This window comes from Liolophura sinensis, chromosome 7, assembly GCF_032854445.1.
Source record: "Liolophura sinensis isolate JHLJ2023 chromosome 7, CUHK_Ljap_v2, whole genome shotgun sequence".
NCBI lineage: Eukaryota > Metazoa > Mollusca > Polyplacophora > Chitonida > Chitonidae > Liolophura > Liolophura sinensis.
Genome location: NC_088301.1, coordinates 14340360 through 14364489, shown reverse-complemented (window position 1 = coordinate 14364489; position 24130 = coordinate 14340360). Strand labels below are relative to the sequence as shown.

The 24130-nt window shown below is 38.4% G+C and overlaps 1 protein-coding gene across 8 annotated transcripts in view; it reads left to right on the top strand.

Moving 5' to 3' along the window:
- The window catches only part of LOC135471941 (tyrosine-protein phosphatase Lar-like), a 187020-nt gene that overhangs the window by 103416 nt on the left and 59474 nt on the right, over positions 1 to 24130 (top strand). For all 8 annotated transcript variants that reach the window (XM_064751391.1, XM_064751390.1, XM_064751389.1 and 5 more), the window contains 2 exons: positions 14770 to 14946; positions 15484 to 15594. In XM_064751391.1, coding sequence (XP_064607461.1) covers positions 14770 to 14946; positions 15484 to 15594 — 288 coding nt within the window. The remainder of the gene's footprint in view (positions 1 to 14769; positions 14947 to 15483; positions 15595 to 24130) is intronic.

The window sequence follows — 24130 nt, the reverse complement described above, 5'->3', positions numbered from 1 at the left end:
GAATAGAAATCTTACGAGATCTTGCAGTACACAGGGGCTGGGTGCTAATTTTCACTCGACAGCCTAAGCTTAACCTAGTGTCGGCATGCTTACTACATTAAATATCTGTTTCGTTGAAATTCTGCATTGGAAATCGTGGCCCCGTTTTCAGCAGCTGATATTAAAAACAATGGATAATCTGAAAATGCCAAGTAGAAAGTGTTACTTTGAAATGTTGCCATTTTATTGAATGTGAAAAGCAACTGCAACGTCAAAACTTCGAAGGCCACTGTCCCCCGACTCAGAGTGCTAATTTAACCATGGCTGCCCTGTTGTGGCGAGCGTAGTGACGAGCATCCTGCTCACACTGCTGAAATGCGAATGCGACTTATATAGACTGTACACTGTTCAAGCTCATCTCCGTGCAGGCTGCCTTACAAGCAACAGTCCAGTGATGACGGAGATATGACCAGTGTTCCTGCCAGACTGCAGACATCCTGACCATCAAGCCTAATCAGGCCTTACTGCTCTATGAACACGCTATAGGAAATTAAGGCTGCATGTTGTGATTAATCTTCCCAGCAGGAAATCAATTTCTTGCCAATATCCAGCATTAAACATGAAAACATGTTAACTTTGTCAATAGGGTTTTGATACTCAAGGAAATGGCCAATGAGGAAAAAATAACATAACTCTTTAATACAATAACTGGAGATGAAATTGGACCTTGTCGTTTCTAATAAGTTCCCATAGCGAGGCTCTTCCCGGGGGCATGGACAACCCAGCAGTTTTATACCTAGTACAGGACCTCTACACTTCTCCCTGTCCCTCATATTAGTAGCAAAATAGATGGGTTCTGGATTGAGTAGCAACACGTACATGGTGTTTGAAGGTTATTGCACTTCCAGAGGCTGATTGTTAAAATTGTTTTGGTCTTAAGAATACTATTAGTATTTTGAAAAAAACACCATGATTTGTGAAGAAAATAATTAATAAATGAAAAGCACTAAGAAATTATGATGAGCATACATCATGTTTGCGCATAGCTCTGTGAATAACAGCATTCATATATTCATTCATTCATTCAATCAAAGAATTTATCCCCTAGGTAAACCAGGGGGAAGTAAGAACATCCTACACGTAGTTTTAGGTATTTGTTTCCCTTGATACTCAGTGGGACATTATAGTCATCCCTTACCCCTGATTGTATCCCAGAATCACAACTGTGTTCATTCCACAATGGCAGAACAACTTGTATTGTAGCAGCTATATCAGTATTGTATCTGGGCGATGCTTGTATTAGATTCCAGATTCTAGATGTCATTATTGATATGCTTCCCATATGATTTTTAATTAGATTTTGACTACATTTTTTTTTTGGCCCCCTCCCCCACTCTACCCTCCCGAATAACAACGGACACAGAGGAAATTGGCAATGAGACTTGTAATCTGATGGGAGACAGAAAATGTCCTGAGTTATGAAGCATTAGTAATGCTGGGAAGGGCAAGCGATCACTGCTAGCTTATCACTCAGGCCTGTCCCTCAACCCTAGTGTGTCATGCTTTCAGGAGGCCATAGTTCTGGAGAGACAGAGACTAAGCTTTGGGGAAGCATCCATTATGCATGCTGTAGTGTTAGTTCAGACATTTTGCCTTAAACTTGACAAGCCATTGAATTTTCCTCCGATTCAATTGAATCCAATTGGAGTAGATTGGCCCGTTGGCTGCATAGAGCAGATTAATCTAAGGGTTTGCCCTTTTTGCTGACAGACCGAAGTGTCGGAGTGGTCAGAATGGTCAAGGTTTTGTGTGGCCTTGATCCAGTCTTCCAAGTAACAATTCGCCCCGTTAAGTTCGATATTTTATTCATCAGTCTGTGAGAAGAGAGAAAGTTCGTTGTGTACGACCTTTCTCTGCGGGTAGCTTTGGTCGAGGGTTCTGCTACGAGAGTGAGCAGCGGAATAATGTAGCCAGACAGCCTAACCTGTGGCTGCTCCATGTTCTACAGACCAAACCAAACCTATACCAGTTGTTATTGTACATACATATACATTCTCCTGGGAATTGCCGCTTAGCTGTCTTGTATACCCCAGTCTACCAAGGCATGGTGTAAATATAATAATGTTAGCTCTAAGTGGTCGTTGACTCTGCCGAGATGAGGTCACGGATAGTGCTGTAGTAATAAGACAATTTACCCCAGAAAGTCTATGTAGCAGTCTATATATTCCTGGGTATTTACAAGATGTCTGTCAACACAGTGGAATTGGATATGTCAGAACAGACTATTATCAGTCTGGGGTAATGCCTGATGATGTACTAGGAGTCCCAGGTAGAACTGGATTTAACATACAATCAAAGTGATCAGTAAAGCCAGAATCTGTCAGAACCACGGAACAAGAGGGGAATGTACGAGACAAGAGATTTTAAATAAAAGAGGAACTTTTCGTTTTTCATAACTCTTTTCGGTAGAACTTTTTATATGGACATCATACTTGTGACATGTACCAGTGTGATTTTCAGCTGTTCAGAGCATTTTTACAAATTTTCGAGAACAATTTATTTTTTCAGTGAAATTACCTGTCAGAATATCATGATGTGGATATGTTGGTGTGCATGATTGATGGGGAGATGAACAGTATGCTTATATCTCTGATTGATCATTCTGACCATTAATCAACTGATTTATTTTGTTCTATTGTATGACAGATACTAATACATTCTCATGCATCTTTTTTTTTTTCTTTCTAAAATAAATATTGAACAGTCCAGAAAAAAATCTTTGTGAAATAAGCGGTATATTTAGCTTTATGTGTACAAATTGGTCGTTAAAATTATATTTTTTAGTACGCTTTGCACACACCAGTTTTAAACTGAAGACAGAAGGGCAAGATTAGTTGAAAAACATTTCAAATTATCCCAGAGCCATTAAATCTCACCACATGCTTGTGCATTCTGCCTACTGTCCCTGGAAAATTTCACAGTGAAAACATTGCAGTGCTAAGTAGCGGCTTGTGCCAGTATCATATGAGTGTAAGTGAAGGTTTTATGTCGCTTTTCTCCCAGCATATCCAATGACTGTCCCTTATTGCTGATGCGATGTTCTACACGTTTGCAGTGTTGCATGGGATGTAGTTTGGGGAGATGTACCACAACCCTTAGTGGACTGGCCACATTGTCATCAATAAGATCCTTACACAAGGGCACTGAAAAGTCTTTGGGTAGAATTAAGTGGCATGAAGTATTCATAAAGTCTGATGGTATACTAATTATGTCAGTTTTCATACAACATTATACGCGATCATTGCAGACTGTGTCCAAGGCTCCTCATGCATGACTCCGCGGTTGCCGCATCACAGTGGCTAGTGACTTAGGGATGGAATTGCCATTATAAATAAAAGAGCTGGTATAAATGGCCAGCAATATTTCAGCAGGCCCGTTATCAGGCAGATATGATCAGCTGTGAACGCAGAATCAATATGACACAGGCTCGTTACCAGATCTGTTATTATAAGCTTCACATTCCTCACTCGCTCTCCCTTACAAATGCCATGCTCACGCTGGATCCTTGGATGCTGACAGGATACTTAAGGCATTACGTGAGGAACAAGTGTTCCAGCTGTCAGTGGAGATGAACTACAGGAAGATATTCATCTGCAGAACATGTTGTGCATGATGAAATAAAATGTTCCATACATGTGGGGTGGTTTTTTTGTGAGTTCATGAAACTTGAAAGCATTTATTATAGGAAAGATGTTCACGTTGTTTGATAAACATTAATAGTCAAAAGCATCGGCACATTTAAATGTGTAGCTGTTGAGAGCTTGATATCTTGTTTAAAAAAAAAAAAAAAAAAAATGAGTTGATGACTTCAGAACAGTTTTGTGCATGGAAAAGATGGATGCATTTTCATTTTAAAAATGTCAAATTTTCATTTCCATTTTTACTCCAGATAAACAGTTTGGACTTGATTTAATATTCTTCAGTAAAAGTTTATGCTCTCAGTTATGTACCTGTAGCTTTATGTAGAAGTTTTCTTAGGCACAGACTTGTCAAGATTCCCCTCACAGTACTGTTCTTGGAGACTTAGTGGCAGTTTTTGATATCTCAACACCCTTTGGGTCATTTAGATGGTCTTGCATTAACTCCTTTTAACCAATATAGCACACACATTGACTTTGCTCCATGGGTAAAAATCTGTTGCAGGTACATGTACCAAAGGACAGTCTTGTATTGTGATTACTCGGATTAAGCGTCAATCAAATAAATCAACAAATGAATGTTTTCTACAATATTGTGTTAGTAAACCATTACTTTTGCGTATTTGTTGGGTGCTTTTGGCCTGTTAACCAGTGTCAGGTATAAGACTTATTGATGCTATTACTAAGTGAAATCTCTGCACGTAGTGTGCTTCAGTCAGCCTTTCTTGCAGCTGGAATTTCATTAACACTGCAGTTTAGGAGCTGCTTCTGCGGGAATTGAACCCATCATGCAATAAGGCCATTTCCCCGGAGTGGACCAGGACTAGATCAGATGAAAATTGAATCAAAGTTGGCCTGATCACACTACTTGCATGATTCAAGTGACCGCCTGGACTGACTACTGGTCACTCATTGAGCACTGATGGTCAAGAGGCCCATCTGGAGCTGAGGCACAGATGTCGCTAAGGGAAGATGCCAACTGACCAACACCTAATATCAGCATCCTGGGATTGGGTTAACAACCCTTAGTGGACTGGCCAGCATGTTTAGTGTCCTTTGTGGCCAGTCTGGTGACCAATTACCTAGGAGACCAATCAGTGAACAGTCAGCAAAAGTTCAACTCTAATTTGATGAATTTCACAGCAGTGTTAGCTAGTGTCCGTCATGGTTAGCAGAATTCAAATGGATTGGCTGGCTTTCTTTGGTAGTTAAGTGCAAGGCAACATTATTTTCAGCAGAGGAACATGTCAGGATGTACTTAAGAAATGAATAAATAAAGAAAGACTGTGTGTTAACGATTCCTTGAAGATAATTAGCCTGAAGCTAGAAACTATGCATACAAAACAAATGAAGCAACTGCACATGTAATTTCTCAGGGAATAACACTTTCCAAATTTTAAGATGCTGTATTTCACCAAAAGATCGGTACGTAAAAATGAGATTTAAGAAGTACAATAAGAATCTAAAATAATATTTTTGATGCCAGCACTTCAGTTTTTTTTAGTAGAAATAACCAAGTTAGTTGTTGAGCCTAGTTAAATACAGTGCACATGTACATTTACAGTTGAGAAAATCATTGCCAACATTTTATGCAGTTAAGGTCCAGTTACGTGAAGGTCTGTCATATGTAGTTAATCATATATATGTACATCTACACATATAGTAGCTTGTCTGAGCGTTATAGTAACGTGACAGAGTACATGTATGAAAAATTATGTAACTACATGTAGTAACGTGTGAATATGTAGTTGAACATATATATTTACATCTACATGTATAGTAGCTTGTCTGGGCGTTACAGGAACATGACAGAGTACATGTATGAAAAATTATGTAACTACATGTAGTAGCACGTGAATATGACTGCTCTGGCTCCTGGGGTGTACCCAGTTTTGACTGAAGTTTTAGCCACATGGCATACAGTGCAGTGTGAGTGTTGCCCTGGGGGTTATGTAAACCATAATGTTATTGTTGTACGCTGTCTCCAGTTTCAACCATATCAGTTGCACATCTGTAACACTGGGACCTAAACATCAAGTCAGGTCACCAGCTACATATACATGGTTACTGTGGTAAATACACCTACGTGCTTTATACAACCAAAACTACAGTACCTCAAGAGTTTTGTCAACTTTGCGTGGCATTAAGTTCGTGAGAGAGGTCTGAGAATCTGTCAACTGATCAGGGGACTGCACCAATATTTTGCCTATATAGTCATAACCAAAATTCCTGTCATAGTTCGATTTCAGACAGGCATTTCCTCACATAAATAGTTGAGCAGTTTAGTTTAAAAAAAAAACATTACTGGTAATAGAATTATCGAAAGGTATACAGCCTACCATACTGAAAACCTTTGGGATGAAAAATGTGTCAAAATAGAGAATGCTATTGTCATAAGTTCTGAATCTGCTGGCCTCAGTGAGATTCAGTTTCCCATGAGAATCTCTGTGTGCAAGTTACAAGTAGCTGGTTCTCTAATTTTTTTATTTTATTTTTTTTTGGGCCAAAACCACTACTGTTCTTACCTTATCAGTCATAGTGTGTCCTACAGTATTACAGTCAAATAGATTAGAAAGATTTGGCATCAGAAGCAAACCATTGTAGAACCTGTCCCACAATTTTGAAGATTTTGTTATGATTCCAATGCATTAATGTCATTGGGCAATGACCCAACACGACTTGTTTATGGGTGTGATAGGTTCTGCAGTGATATTTTTATACTTTATTCATAGCTTATGAATATGGAATTCAATACTGATTGAAACGTGCCTTGATAACCAAGCTGGTACCGGCACTAGGCCACACAGCGTTTTGTCATATATGTGTGATGTACCCAGGGACATGTGAGGGTGGGAGCTGGGATCCCCTGAGGTGGAACGACATTTCTATTCAAAGTCAAGACACCCTCTCTTCCTGCTCACAGATTCCTCAAGAGTTCTGAATATCTCAGCCATTTATGCTGGCTTTTCTTCAAAATTGAACAGCGATGTAAAGACCTCGTAAGCTTTTCATAGTGTTTCTATGCGTCTGCGTCCCCTCTAGTTTGTGATTGGAATGATGATTTTCTGCCTCAATAGCGTCAAAACACAGGTGGGCTGGAGAAGATATGGGCAGCACTAATAGTAGTATAATCCCTCATCGTGTCAGCTCTACGGGGAACAGACGCAGAATTGGACTGGTGTGAAAAGCAAACACCCTTCATGATCTTGGGTGTGTTTTTGTAATCTTTCAAGACCTCGCATAATATAAGCCTTTATTTATGGATTCATCAGAACAGGTGGTTGACAGAGGTGAGGAAAGTTTTACAACCCTGCCCTCTACAACAGAATAGAAACGCAACCAGGTTCAAGATGCTCTTGATGGTAGTCTTGTAACAATTCATGACACTTTGTGTCTCTCTAAGGGATTGATGCACGAACCTCTAGATGTCATATCCACTGTCAGTTTTCACTTTTGTGATAAATAAAGCTCTTCTCATAGATGACTCATCAACTCATCCTTCAGTACAGCTGTTTCTGTGGTTAATGATCCAATGCTACAGATGCAAAGCCATTTCTGACTTAAGTCAAAATTTAAAATGAAATCTTAAAGCTCATTTTACGGCTTCAGAAGTTTAAATTTTGACCACCTCTTTAATATTATCCAAAAACAAATGTGTCAAATTTCAACCTTCACAACTAAAACCTAAGCATTGTGCTTAAGCTTTAAATTTTGACTGTATTAAGTCTTAAATGGCTTTGTGAAATCAGCCCCTGGACTTCCATTTTGGATATATTATAGGTCCTGTCGGTTGTGACAAGATTTGAAATGTTTAGAGTCTGATTTATATGAACACTGCTCCCTTGTCCAAAGTAACTATAGCTGGGCTGGGTGTGACTTCATTGTTCTCACGGTGCTCTTTAAATTGGAAAAAATTGAGGAGTGTTGATATTTTTGTGCTTGTACTTCAGATTGGGGGGAATATTTGCCTAGCAAGTACCTGCAGGTGATCTTCAGATTCTCAATACTTTTATATATTACATCAGATAAGGATTTGTGTATAGTCATTGTACAGGGTAGCGGTTAATGTTTGAAAATATGCAGGGATGAGAATTTTCAGCTGATTTTAAGGGTTATCAAGATTGTCAGAGGCTCTAATGTTTTGGACATAATGGCTAGAACTAAGCAGATTACTAACGGAGGTCAGCTATAGTAGAAGAAAATTTCAGGGAATTTTCGTTCCTCATTTTGACAAGGTTGAGTTTTGATCTGGCAACTCCCCAGTGCATTATGTAATGTTGTGTTTGTTTTTTACTTATTCTGTGAAAAGCTGACATTATGGTTTTATTAACACACTGTCTAAATTTTTTTATCCCGAAAGGAGGGTTTAACCAAGTACGAACACTGTTTTTAGTTACTTGCTTGACAACATCAGGATTTAGACAGTGATTTTGAAAACCCCCTTAACCAGTTCTTTACCAGTGCACATATTTGTAACATGATTGTATTTAGAAGGTTAATGTTTGAGGAAGGCTGTTTATCCACATAGTTTGAAAGAATTGCACTTTTGTAAACAATGGAATTTTTAGTGCTGTTGGCATCTATTCTGTTTCACACTTTCATTCTATGTTTTCGTTATCTGAGGAAAAATTTGTTAGTGAACATGAACTATAGCATGTCTTTAAATAGAATGGTTTTTGAAGGTACTCTAAGTATATATCCATACATATTAATAAGGATACATGTACTTAAAACCATCAAAACTCCAGGAATCTCGTAATATTGTTTATGAATCTTGCATTTCATGTTCTACTGTTACTATTGAAAATAAACATTTGGATGCATTTGCTTGGCAGGTTGCTGCCAGTTACTTGAATTTTCCCCTCAGTAACAAAGTTTAATTGACACTTTATACATGTCCACATATTTGTCTGCTGTGTTAAATGTTATACAGACCCAGGAGCCTCTCACCGATGCGGACGCTGTGAGTTCAAGCCCAGCTCATGCGGGCTTCCTCTCCAGCCGTACATGGAAAGGTCTTGGCAACAACCTGCAGATGGTTACGGTTTTCCTCCGGACTGTGCCCAGTTTCCTCCTGCCATAATGCTGGCCGCCATCGTATAAGTGAATATCCTTGAGTACTATGTGAAACACCAATCAATTAAACAAATAAATAAACGTTATATACAGCTTTAACATTATTTCAAAGTTTTATCACTAATGATTCAAATGGAAATGGCATCCTGTGTTGTACTGAATACTTAGGACTCTTAGTTGTGTGTATCAGCAGTGTTGTAGTTCCAGGGGCAGGTCCAAATCATATTCATGTACATGTGCATTTCATTTGCTCCTTCATCATATTCCTGAAATTAAGCTAAACTAGGTTTATAATCATAATTGTGGGTAAATCATGCTAACGAGCACAGGTCCAGGGAATACAACCTTGTTGTTCAACACTGTATTCAGATGAATGCTCGTTATCTATAGTATGGACTGAACTTCCGTAAATTTGATATAATTTAGGATAACACTATTATTTACATTTAATTCTTATTATATACAGTTGATCCACATTTGTGACAAGATTTTTCTCCATAAATATTGATGGTATATACTGGGACATCATTATTAAGGAAGTTCACGAATTTCTACACAAATTTTAAAAAAAATGGCTGTCAACCCATTTCTGTACTTGACAGAAGTTAGCAGATGATTAAATGGTATTGTTCTGATGCATTTACCGTTTGTGAGCTGGATAAACAGATGGCAGTGAACTGTTGCCAGACTGTTGCAAGGGAAGTAACTCTGCAAGAGTCCTAAATACATGTAGTTATCTTTGTCGCTCAGAGCTGCAGTCTCACATGCTGGAAGTTGTGAAGTGCCAAGGACAGCCTAGTCGTTGACTGCTCCACTGTATCAACCAGACTGATGGTATATTTACATGTAGTCTGGGGAACCCATGTCCCTGTCCCTCCAGATTACATTGTAAACATTGCTAATCACATCATGTTCAAGAAATTAATATGTTTTTGTCTGCTTCCCTCTTCAGGTCTAAGCGACTGGGTTTTAAAATATAAAGGTAACACTGTATTGCACAGCTGGTTCTATTGATCGCTCTCTCTTATCATTACAGTATCGCAGTTTGGGATCTATGGAGGACTTGTAGTTTTACAGCTATCGTAGAATACATCTGCTTTGATTAAAGGTTGATTTTTGATTTAAAATGGAAGACAAAGCCATTATTAATCATTCGTAGCAGTGAAATGAATTTGTCAGAATTTGTATATAAAGTGGATTAAGTGTATATGGAATGGTAAAAGACTTAAAAATTTGTGTCAAAAGAATTTTAAAAAAATTGATTATTTGTATGGATATATACATGCGAAAAATATGTGGAAAAATTGAATTTGGAAAGAAGTATTATCCCTCCATAGATCTCTTGGTTTATCTGCCTATCCCCAGTGCTGCAGATCCTGACCACACCCTTCCCGTATCCCGTCATGTCAGTGTCTGTTTGTCTGTACTGTCTGTCTGTATCACTAAGCTTGTCTTCCCCGTACACACCCTACAGCCCCATGTGTATTTTTACCCTGTTCGTTTGTTATTCTACCCGTAGTTTGTAAGATGTTTTGAGTGTCTCTTTATATTTGTGTAATGTTGAACATTACGTACTGTTTCATCTTTCATGTGTCATTGTTACTGCATTGTTCTGTATCTGTGGAAACGTTTTTTGTTACTTATGTGTTAACGTGTCTGTTGGCACATTTTACCATTGTGTATATGTGGAAAGAAAAAAGTTAAATATAAATTAACTTAAATTTTCATGTATCATACTTCTTGCTCAGTGAAGTTCTTACTTTCTGGACATTTTGTAAAACTGTAAAATAAATCCAGTAAGTCCATCTTTTCAAAACTGTGAAATGTCAGTAAGTGACTGGAAGAAAGATGGAATCAAAGTTAATGGCTCAGATCTAAAGTCTACAGTAACATGTGTTCAAGCAGTTTTTTTCACAATGCAAATCTAAGACACGTTATTAATGGCACACACTAGCATGAGAAATACCTTTAAAACTCTTAAGTTTTATGCAGTTATTTTCATCCAATTTGAGTTTTGGAATAATAACAAATTTGATAAATTTGTTTTCTCCTGAATATGATCCAAATTTCACAGTTTTAAGGTTCCATAAAAAAATTATTTGAACCATGTTATGTACCAAATTTTCCCAGAAATATCACATGAGGATTCAGCGACCCGCCTCAATCAGCCATAGTGTTTGAAAATACACTTAAACTATATTTGTGTTCTAATTTAGTTGTTATTCATTGTTGGTTTAAAGAACTGTCCTGCTTCTAAAATGGCAGGAAAGTGTTAATAAGTTTGAAGGAAAAATATGCCATTTTGAGTTCAGAGTATTTTTATGTGGTGCAGTCATGATTTTCATTGCAAGTATGTATGCTATTTTAGGTTCAAAGAACTTCAATTAACCAGAATTATTTTAACAGCTTTAAAATCAAACATCTGTGATGAAGCTTTCATCATAGCCAGTTGCGAGCAGTAGTACTGAAATTGTTTGTACCAAATCCATGTTCTATGTCTGTGTTTTACTTGTGCTGATGCCACATTTCCATTTCTGCCCACCTTGAGCCATCCAGTGTCGCCCTGTTTAGGGCTACCGTGTGTGTGTCTGTCTGTCCGTTTGTCTGCTCGTGGTCAGAGCGCGAAGCTGGGTGCGCTGCTGTGCAATAAACCACTGACGACAACTGCGGCGGACATAACAACCCTCCAACCCCAACCCCCTCGCTCAGACTTTAAACAGGGAACCACCAGCAGGACAGATTTAAGTGCAGACAGTCCCTGTAAACCTAAAGCAATGATGTTCCCAAACTTTGGCCCACGGACAGAAATCTTTGATACAATACAGTGAAATTTACATGTCATTGTTAAAGCAGTCTTTGCTTAACATGTGTTTGGGAAAACTGTGACCTTAAAATATTCCCATGCCCCATTGTTCTTGTGTGTGCCCTTATGGCAGCAAGGAGTGGACAGCATTCATACGGCCGTGATGAAGCTTTACATGAAGTTCTTGGGAGATGACCTGCCTTCCACTGGTGTGGCGTACATTTAGATCTTGATTGATATAGGAAAGTGTCGGTTACTTACCAGAAGCAGTTGGTTTACTCAAGGCATTTCGGTTTCTTCTAGACAAGAAATGGATCATCATCATCTACCTGTACAGGAATTATTCCTCAGTCAGGTGTTAAATCCCATTCAGAAAAACACACAAACAAACGGAAGTCAAAGGGAATATACTAAAAGTAAATAAAAATAACAAACTTCACTCTTGATAACGTTAATATTTTCTGTTATTTAGTTTGGATTTTTTGAAACATGATGTAAATGTGAACCAACAAAATGACCACTGAATTATGGACGGTTGTGTCAGTTTAGCAACAGCGTTGGTTGCCTCCCCTTGCTTTGTATTTGTCGCGAAATCCCATTCTTCTGGCTGACCGTGCTGTTAATAAAAACCAAGAACAGGATGAGTTAAATTATTCATGACAAAAGGGAAACCTTTTTCGGTTCACAGTACATAACATTTCAAAATTAAACTGTTTGAACCACTGCCAGAAATGTTTAGTAGGTTTCAAAAAACCAGAGAACTTCCCTGAATGATGGTTTTGTTATTTGCAGTTCCTTTTTATATCAAAAGCGATATAATCAATTTTTATCTTTAATATTAATGAACTTAAATCAACAATCTCATAGATGTAAAAAAAAATGTGTTTTTAACTGCAGAACTACCGATACCCTTGTCATTCTGTGAATTAGCTTTCTGACCTGATTTTTGCAGAGTTCTTATCCCAAATGAGCTATTCTGGTGCTATGATAATCTGAACTAAGTTGCGAGGCATGCTTTTTGCATACCATGTGATTGCAGGGAAGCATAATCATTGCTCAAAAATATTAAGCTTTCCTCATATGTTTTATGAGTACAGGTTTTCCTTCACCAGATCAAATGTTAACTCCTGTAAGGATAACTTTTGGACATAAAGTATGCTGTTCACAGCGAGGGAAATAACTTTGTGCTGAAAATGTACATTATCTCCCCTGATGGTGGGATTTATAGTTGTTTATCAAGTTGTAATTTCCTTATTGAGAAGTCAACATAGATATGCCGTAGTACTGAGTATCCTTAATTATTAGTGAATAAGACAGTGCTATTTAACAGGTGCGTTGCTTTTTCTCTGGATGTATTGATGAAGATTGTTATTTTATATCGCCTACCTCAAAGAAAAGGAAACTCTCCCATATGTTATAGTGGAAATGAAGTTCTCTATAGTCAGCATTGCAACGAGTATGAATCCGCTGAAGTCTTGGATTAAGAAGCGACAAAGGTTAAAACAAAAAAAAAAATACAAGGAAAAGCTGTACCTCGCTCTAAGTTGCCGTATTGTGGACCTTTCGTTAGCTCTGTGGTTCCTTGGCTATGAGAAGTCAGTTCCAGCAATCTTAAACATCACTGGATTGAGTGACCTCGTGATCAAGAGTTAAACAGTGCTGACATGTGGCAGTAGATGCAGAGAGCGAGGTGAATACAGAGATCTGTAGAGGACAATATTACCTCCAGGTACTGAAGAGGCCTAGTTGGGATGTTTCTGCGGAACATGACACTGACCACGTTTTTGTGTTCATAGTGTTTTAAAGAAAACAGTTAATCGTTTACAAGATATCATAGAAATACAAACAATACGGCTCCCAGAAACAATATGGTTAACGGAAACTAAAATTTATATTGTCTTTTTTATTTAGGATCAACATCATTTTAGAGCTTTCTTTCCTTTTATAGATGCTATGTAGTATAATTTACATGTAACTGAAACTGTTTCACCTAATAGCGGCTCTTGATTTTTGTTGCTTGTGAAGTAGTGTAGTTGGTAGAATTATAGTGTATGTGAGAATTATACTCACAAATACAGTAACAGTCAGAGCATACTCACAAATACAGTAACAGTCAGAGCTGTATGTCAGAGCTACATATACTGATGTCAACATCAATGTATATTTCACCACGATATGGCGGAGATATTGCCAATGTGGCATTAAGCCATAATCATTCATTCATTCATTCATTCATTCAGTGTATATTTGGGTATAACTTTATTTGTTATAAATGTACTGGTACTTTATGCTTACCTAAACAGCATCCACTGCTCGTGAACCTTAATTTTGGCAAGTATTCAAGGGCTAATTGGTACTGTTTTAAAAATAAGGTGTGGACTGAAGTTTGTTGAGATCAGTTGCCTTCCACCATTATTGCAGACCCGTTGAACCCATGTATCAGGGGATAATCTGGGGGTCACATTTGTCAGATTTTGCGGTTTACTTCCCAACAGATGTTGGTGTACACTGGGCTCTGGTTTCCTCCACCCATGAAACTGGCCACTGTTGTTGATGGGGGATATGCTTAAGTACTGCATCAAACACATCAAATCAGTTGATAACACCAATCAATCAATTAATCAGTCAATACTTTCCTTGTACCTTTATACATTTTGTATGAGTAGTTAGGAGGGTCTTCTGTTTAATAAAGATTTAAGTCTGTGTGAAAAGGTTACTGTTGAATTTAGGGGAGCTAACTCTAGCAGGCAATTATGAATCTGATCAGTTAAATGTTTCCAGGTGTTCAACATTTCACTTTTTGTCAAACAAAAGAAAACTGTTAGGGTAAATACAGCTATATGACTTTTTATAGAACATTTAACACCATGGTGTAGCATTTTATCTTTCTTTAGTTTCAGCAAAATATGATAACTTATTTTCTTCTTTTTTTTTAATTTGTGAAGTTTTGGACACGGTGAGAGAAATTGAGATTGCTGAAGGTTTTCTTCTTTCAAATCATATTTTGGTTTACTAAATGCCTTGCTAATGCATTTAGGAATCAGTAACCTGTAAAGAAATTCAGTACATCTAAAATGTACTTTTTTTAACTGTCATAGGAAATTTTAAAACATTTTTCAGCTGTGAAACAGATAGCACATAAAATGGATTACAGTAAATGGCCTGTGTTGGCTAAGGATTTGTGTCATCATTGGTTCTGTGTCGTTGTTGTAGGTGTTCCCAGGGGATACCCGCACATCAGCGAGAGCCCCAAGCTGATGGCTGTGGAGAAGGGACGACCAGCCATGTTACGCTGCTTAGCCACAGGGGACCCAAAACCGACGGTTATGTGGCTGAAGGACATGGTACCAGTTGACATGAGTGACCCACGACTGACCATTCTAGACTCTGGTGAGTGACTGATTGAGTGAGCAGTAACCTTGAAAACTACAGGAAACTGAATTAATAAAATTCCTAAGGCGGTTTAGGAGGAATAAAATTTGGTTGGTATGATACAGTTGGCTTCAGCTCTGCTCTTTTATATGCTTTCCATCTGGCTACAGTTGACATGTCTTGGCCAAACTTTGAGCAAAAAAGATATTGGACAGAATTTAGACAGGAAGCATGGTATTATATCATTCTAATAGCAAAAGACAGAAATAATTAATGATGTTCTCTGTCTCCATTTCCTTAGGTTCATTGAAAAGTGTTGATCTAAAAAGTTAATGTAGTGAGATAAATGTGGATGATTTATTTACTGCTGTAAAGAATTTCGTTTTGAAATTTGTTGAGGTTAGGAAGATCAAGTTAGTAATATAACATGGATACAACTGTGTTTGTAAACAGGGTAGATAACTCTGTCAGAAGTAGTACATGTCACTGTTGCTGACGGGTGCTAGAGAAGGTAGACCGTGTTGTTATGGTTTTTGCCCATTGTTTTTTTGACAGGTAACCTGCAGATTGAGCGATGTCAAGAATCTGACGTGGGGAAGTACGAGTGTGTGGCAGAAAACGACAAAGGCGTGGCCTACTCTCACGCTGCCAGTCTCTATGTCAAAGGTAGGTCAGGTTGTATCAACTTCCCAAAGGTTTACTTGAGATAAGTAGACATAACTTCCTACTCTGAGATGTACAGTTTACAAGAGTTTATCGGTTAGTTGCATACAGAAGGCTAGTTTTGCCCTGAACTAGATAGGGTGTGTGTGGGTTTTTTTTTTCTTTGTTGGTTTTTTTTTTTTTAACATTTATAGTGAACCAGCATCCCATTACAGAAACTTAAGACAACATTTAAAATTCATGTAAAGTAAATGTTTCAGAATTTTTCTTTCTTTCATTTTTTTTCTTCTTAAAACTCTTTAAATATCAGAACCGCCAGAACAGACCAACAACCCAAAAGGTGAATATTCAAATTCTCCAGTTCAGACACTGAAAGACAATACTCTGCATTGTGTTCTATCACATTGGTGAACAATTATTTTAAGAATAATCCTGTATCCAGATCACCAACCAAAATATGATGAATCTGAGGATTTTTTAAAAAAGAACCTCATAAAGTTGTTGTCAAATCCATAAATAACTTTTTCATGAAGTTGCTGACGAAAAAAGCAGATGAACAAGATCAAAAACATGATGTCGTTGGCAGAGGTAATGAACAGATTCGTGATAGTTAACTAAAGAAGTGATAACACAGTCATAGGGAGAACCACAATCAAACTAAAGAGAAACTACAGACTACTTGAGAGATAAAAATAAAAAAATTGAATAAAAACAACACCTGAACTACCCCAAAATAAAACATTTATAGTGAACTACAAGCAGCATTTCAAATTCAAAATGAAGTAAACGTTTATGAGTTTCATTTTAATATCTGACTGAAATAACGTTTAAAGTAGATACCTGCCAGAACTGAGCGAAAGTTGCATAGAAAAACATTTAATCCAAATTGAAATTGTCTCTTTGTGCAGTTGAACATTTTTAACTTTTGAAAACATTCTTTGAAGTCATTTTTAGGGATGACTCAACATTGTTTCTCTTTAGTCTTGTCCATTTCTGAAATTGCAGGGCTTAAAAATCCCATGTGCAAAATAACAGTAAAATTCCACACAATTAGGATTTTGTTTTAAACAAAACCAGTCACTGTCATTGCACAAATGCTACCTGTGTGATGTCACTGACCTTTTTTTTCGCCTTTGTCCAAGTACAGTTTGGGCTCTACACGCAGTACAAGTATTTAGTGCAGCATGGGCCTGTTATAAGCCATGACATGGATGAACAGTTGTAGAATCACGGCAGTAAATATCAGTCAGTTAGGCAGTTAGGAGTGTTCATGACGTGTCAGGTGTAAACCTGCTTTGGACTAATAGTCTGCAGTTGTTTGGGGCTATGTATATTCCTGTATGTAAGGTATATTGCATCTGATTGATGAGCTAGTCAGTCCACTGACCCTTTCCCTTCCTGCACTAACCAGATAGCAGAAGCTCAACCTGCTGTTAATTTACTGGTCACTATCCAGTTAACTGACCATTCTGTCAACAAGCGTCAGTCCATTACCAGCCAGCTTGTCAATCTTCCAGTTTAGTTTTGGCCCGGCTGCCTGTGATCTAACTCTACATGTCTTAAATCTTATGGCCAGATGGGGTTACAACTGATGTACTGTTACACAAACCTGAGGATATTAGATATGCTGGCATCAGACCTGAGGATATCAGATATGCTGGCATCAGACCTACATAGGCCTAAAGGAGTAACACTTATATTACCCCATATCCTCTTCATTGCTAATGTTCTGAAGCTCAGGGCCAAAAATTTGATTTAATTTTACTCTTTGTAAGCTATGATTTATAGAAATAAAAGGGTCCTCTCTTTTGTGTAATAAATAAATCCAGCAGTAATGTATGTAAGGTTAAAAAAAACAATCACATTTTTTTTCTGTAACACTGTTACTTAACCATTATATGAGAAGAGTTGAATGAGTGAAGCAAATTGTCAGCTTATCACTGCACAAAGATAATAGTGATATTTGTGACATGAGGTATCCTGTAACTGAAGCCAAAGTCATGTTAAGAATCTGTCAATAGGATGTCAGAGGTCAAGGTTAGTTGATAATAGTACTGTCATAGCAAAGATTTTAGTACATGTAAACCACCTAATTGAAGTTTGATTTGGCACCTCTTATTTCATGTGGCATTACAGGAAATAGAATGCAGGTGCCTCCAAAATGGAGAGATTATGGGGAGAAGGGGAAGGATTGGAGGGGCTCAGGGCATGTAACTACGTGAACGTGACCCAGAAACGTTACCTGAGAAAATAGCTACATGCACACAAAGTTGTGCCTGTTTAATATGCTGGAGTCTCCAGGGGGGAGTTCAGAGAGGAATAAATTGCCTGTCCACATAGCTGTTTCCACTGGAAATGACCTCACTTCTGTGACATCTGGAGACACGTAAATTCTGAAGTAACTTGAAGAGAAGAAGCAGTGATTTCAAGCAAATCTCACAAGATTCAGGATACTTGACTTAAACAGATCTCACCTGTGACAGCATAAAAGCAGAACCAACAAATAGAAGTATTTCGTACAAGTTTTATGTAAGAAATTCTAAGTTGAGATTTCCCCGTTCTCCCTTGCGCTAGCATAATTAGCTGTTCACATGAGCTTCTGTACATTTCACATGTTTATGTCAATGTTTCTGTTGTTGGTTTTGAATTGTTGATCGGTAAATTGAGTCTGTAACTGGCAAACATTGATGTGCGCACCTGGACAAGGTGCATGCCTATCAAGTTGTTTACAGTGGCCAATAACTCTGAATGCAACATGGTAATTTTGTGCTAAACTTGATCTCCAGTCTACCAAACAATTTGCGCAGTTGATAATAGATTCGTTGGCAGCCCAGGTGATGTGATGACACAGACATGATTCAGACATTCATCTTGTAACACCCCCTCTCGTGACCCTCCTCAGCTATGACTTGAGGTGATGCCACCATTTCTTGGCACACTGCCAGCACCATCACTGTACTCTGATAGCAAAATGCACCAAGCTGCTGAACTTCCTTCTCCTCCTACCAAACATTCAGCCATTAGATAAAACAGATTGCCTGGCCTATCCCAGCTTCTATTAAATCCACATTTCTTGTGAAACTTCATATGTAATAGAAAGTCTCTTCTCTTAAGGAAATAAACAATCCTTCAGGTTACTTTTCACAGATAACCCCAAAGTCAAAGGATGTGTTATCAGCTTGCAGGGACTATAAAATTGTCAATTACTTAATTCAAAATAAACACCATGGAGACAGCAGACATCAATGTATTGGAGAGTTGCCCTTTCGTCTTCCTCTCCATATGTACACCGCAGAGTAGAGATACCATCTGTTAGATTCATTCAAGTAATTGCCACAATTCTTAAATCTCACAAATTGCGCCTAGCTTATTTACAACATCCTCTAAATTCACTGGTCCTTATAACAACCGTAACACACAGTATACATGCAGGTCACACTGTTTGTGTGTGGTACATACATGTCTAACGACTATATCGTGAAATTACTTTTATTGTAGTTTTGTCTCTATATTCTAATTATAAATGTACATAAATTGCTTGAAAGTGGAAAAGTTGAGGAATAAGGGTACATACGGTAGTTCACTTTCTGGCCATGTCTGATAAGTTTTACAGCTTGTAAAAGCATTTGTTTTTTCTTTACATTTTTTAACATCCTGATCTCTGTTCATGTCATGTACAAGAATATTTCATTTTAATAAATCATTGTCATAGGTGTAAATGAATGGCTTGTTATGACTTTACACCATATCAGGAATATTGTCGCACATTGGAATTTGGGTGTATGGGTGGACAACTCATCCATAATCCCCCCCCCCCCCCCCCGAGTGTGACATGAAATTGATTAAACTTAAGTTAGGCTGAATATGGACAAATACCTCTGTTAATATATCCATGTTTGAAAAGAAATAAGTGGATCTGAATCAGATTTTTCACACACAGATATTGAATGTATTGCCAGTCTGAACTAAAATGTTAAGGTGTTGTTCTTTAATGAGCAGCCTTCATCCTATTTCCCTGCGCAGAGAATTTGTACCATCCTTCGCTCTCAGTTTTGAAGAAGGCCTTAGTGACACTGATTAGTGTATGTTGTTTGTAATACCATTAGCATAGTTTTGTTTCCTTGAAGACTACATGGCTAGAAAGTGTGAATGTCTTAGGTGAGAAAGATCGTCAGTAACTTGCCAAAGGTCGGTGGTTTACCCTAGGCACTCTGGATTCCTCCACTAATAAAACTGGCCACCATTGTGTAAGTAAAAATCCCTTGAATAAGGCCTTAACACAGCAATGAAGTAAGGAAATAAATAGAGCCTGTTTCACTGAACACTTCATTATCCTGTTTAATCTACATGTAGACACAGTGGTTGTCAAGTGGAGGGAGTTGTGTAGTACAGATGTTTGTTTATGTTCATGTCCTAGGCTTTCTGATTAGTACTCCAGATCTTTCACCATATCAGCTCATGTATGAAAGATTTATGAGTGAAATAGAAACATACTGATGGTATCTTTTTTAAACCAATGGCTGGTTGTTTTTCTCATGTTCCAACATCAAAGGCCAAGACACATGTAAGAGATCACAAGCCAGACTGTTAAAATAAACACAGTTGGTTTTGTTTCAGCTTTGGAATAGATAAATATTGTACTGTTAAAACCTGGATATGTATTATCAGATGCATATTAAAGCAGTCAATTCCAATGTCAGATAAGCTAGAAAAGGGTACATTTCACTATACCATTTTTTTTTTTTTTTGTAAGTAAATGCTCTGGTATGGGAAAATGGTTTCTGAGCTGGATAATTTTAGAATTGATCCTAACTGGTGTCTGGTATCTCAAAATGTTTACACATGAATTTGTTGTTTTTTGGGTTTTTTTTCAAATTAAAAAAACCAAGGCATGTCAAATTTTTCTATTTTTCGGTTTGAGCTGTTAATTGTGTTAAATCTCTTGATGACAAGTAAACCTCAAATACAGTCTTCAACTCTTCCTATCCTCAACTGCAGGCATTGAGAATGAAGCTGAGTATGTATCAAAAACCTCACCCACGCAAAATCCGATAGAAAAGAGGAACACCTGTTTACCGGCAGTCCAACATAGATCTGTGGAAAGCCCACATGTTTGAAGTGTGTCTATAAAACTGGCTCCCAAAGAATTTCCAGCAGATATCTGTGTGTGTTTTTTACCATCTTCCATGTCCTGTTGTGTTCCTAGCCAGTGTCTATAAACCTTGATGGTTTCCTCCTGTCTTGATGGCCCAATGTTTTACACCCTCTTCTGTAATGAGCCCTACATTTGTTCTGTACCTGACACTGAACCTCTTATTCTCACTGGCCACCTCTGTTTATATCATCCCTATTATGATTGGAACTCGGCTCCTGTTTGCTGTTTTCCGAGTCTCGCCGTGTTTATTGTGAATATGGCGGCATCTACGGGACCTGTGTATACTACACATTCCCCACTCATATTTTGACAGGCCAGTCTGTAATCGGAGTGGCCTGTAGGGATCAGGGTCAGCATTATACAGGAACTAGCCAGCCATTTTCAGAAGCCTTTATTCAATGCTGGCCAAAGTGTTAAGATGCGCCATACATATACAGGGTAAATGTTCTCAGGACTGCAGCCAACCAGGCTGGCTTTCTGGCCTGGGGTTTGCCTGCAGCAGACAAGTGCATGTCAGAATACAATGTTGATTGTGTTTATGGTCCTGCAGTTTGATTATAGGGTGTCATATTCCATCAACATACAAACCCTTCTGGTAATGCCTTGTCCTTCCTGTCCAGTATAAATACATAAAGTAGCCACTACATGTGCTGTACATTAAGGGCCTTGGTCGGCCATGAGCTGTGCATGCAATACAGGCAAATAGAGTGTACTATGAATATGCACTGAGTCTTCTACTTTTGAATGTGTACTTAAACACACTAGTTGAAAGTGGAGAGAAATCTTAGTGCAAGTTTGGTGTAAGGAAATTACAAGCTGTGGAAGAAAAATCAAGAATATCATTTATTGAACCATAATTTATATGCTTTCATTTTGGTACTTTTGAATATGCACTTCAACTGTTTTGTGACATACCAGATGAAAATGGAGGGAAATCTTAATGCAGGTTTGGTTTAAGGTAATTATTCTTTGTAGAAGAATAATTCAGTGAAACATCTATTGAATAACCCTTAAACCGTAATTTTTTTGGTATCATGGTTTAATCCCGAGCTTTGGTTTTATATATGCACTAGGTACTGGTAAAGTTTGATGAAAAGTCTACACTGTTTTATTCAGAAACCTGTTAAGTAATTTGAATCTTTTATCATGTAAACCAGATAAAATAAGTGAACAATTATTTATTCAGTGAGCAGAACACCTTTGTTGTAAAGGTGAAAATAGAACATTAGGCATTGCCATATTGAAAAGGACAATGCAGAACAAACTGCCACCCAAACATCCAAATGTGCCTGTAAAATTACAACCAGACATTAGTGAGGAGACCAACAAAGAAGTGTCTCAACCCTATAACAGAAACAGGTGAGTGTTTGGTCCAATATGAAACACAGGTGTTTTGGAGCTGGTCAGTTAGTTGGGCAGTGGCCAGAGCTGATTTTGTCGGTGATTAAGGTAGTGTGGGCAGGGGCTGGGCTGGATTAGACCCACCCCTTAAACTTCAGATTGAGATTACCATTGTGGGGGGGGAGATGATGCCTTGGTTCATCCCCCTGAGATAACCATCAGGCTATAAATCTGTATCACTCAGTGGCTTTACAACTGTTATTTCCTTCTCTTATCTCTCCAAGGTTCAGCCAAAGGGCAGGGGGAAATACCTAGCAGATAACTTCGCCCACTGAGACCATGGCACCCAGGGTTGTTTTGTGGTCTGTGCAAACAACACCCTGTACTTGTCTATTGATACTACCTGCTCCCCAGCAGTGCTGCATCTTTGAACATCCTTAAATCTCTCATTCTGGTTACCTCATTGCAGCAGTGCAGGAGAACAGAAGGGAGGGGAACTGTGTGGCATCATCAAGGGAGGGGGAATTGGGATCAGGCGTCACTCTGGGAGCTAGGGGCAAACTTTGAGGTTACCTGTACACATAAAACAATGAGAAACAAATGGCAACTTACTTTTGAGAACTCACATGTGCATCTTAGCAAGAGTTAGACCCTTTAACGTATAGTTGTGTGCTCGTAACCATATGTAATAATCATCATACAGTCCCGTGGTTAGCGTGCTAACGTAGCACTATGACCTAGCAATGACCACGGGTTCAAGTCCACCTTATGCCAGCAACCTGCAGATGGTCGTGCATATAACTCAAATAGTCTTGAGTACAGGAGGAGTGAAAAACACCAATTAAATGAATAAATAAATAATCATAAAGGGGAATGAAGAAACTTTGAACCTGTTTTCTGGTTGCTTTGATGATATTTTGTAGATGCCCAAGTAAAGACAGATGTTAATTCTGTAATACTCTTGTCAGCAATGCAATAAATTGTGGCCTGACAAAATAATAAGACACTGTAAAAGAAAGCTGTTGCAATTAGCCAGCCCAAGTGGTACCAGATCTATGGATGCAGTTTATTCTGGCAATGCAAGTTATAGCAATAGGTGTTCCAGCAAAACTAGTGCCCACCTAGTCAGTTCACACCTACAGCACACAGACTCTAGGCTGCACACAGAAATTCTTCACATACAGCCAAGATGTTTTTTAGTGTCGACTCAACGTGCTGTAACTGATTTATCTGCTAAGGCCTGGTTTCTTGACAAACAGAGTGACAGGGGAGATTGGTGTAGTAGTACCTAGTACATTGAGGAGTGAAATAAGCTGGGTTTCTCCACAAAACCCACCCCTTTAACCATTGACTTGTGGGGTTGTTAGGGAGGGTGGTAGAGACTCTTGGTTCTGTGAGGCATATAATTACATGTGGCTCTGATAGGCTAAGTTGTGGATGTTAGCTGGAGATGATAGCATCAACGGAATCCCTCCTTGCTCTGATTATTTTTAGCCTGCATCATTGCTGTTTCGCCATGGGGCTGTCAGCTTAGTCCTAGTTTGACGGTGAGTGGTTGAGAATCGGTGGGTTTGCTGTGATACTGAAGAGGGTGGAACTTGCTCATCCCTCAAGTTAGCAAGAGTCCATGATTTGCCATCCCCTTGAAATCACTGTCCCATTTCTTTTGGGGCGGCAAGAAAGTGGTACAACATGGTGGCAACATACTCTAGCTACCTGACATACCCTGTGCTGACACACACTAAATAGCACACCTACTGTGCTGACATCTCATAACTACCCCTGAGAAAACTTCCACAAAAACTGAGGTGAGAGGGAAAAATGTTAGGTAATGAATTGATGAGAGACTGGGCTGTGTTAAGATACCCCCAAGTAAATCATTCTGTAAGTCTCAGTATGCAAGGCTTGAAGAACTTGAAAGCTGTGAATGATAAAGTGTTGCCTTGGTCCCACTGGGATTAAGAGCTGACCCCTGAAGGTTGCTGTCATTTTGCATTTCATTTCCTCTACCCCAGACCCCTCATTTCCTAATACCCCACCCAC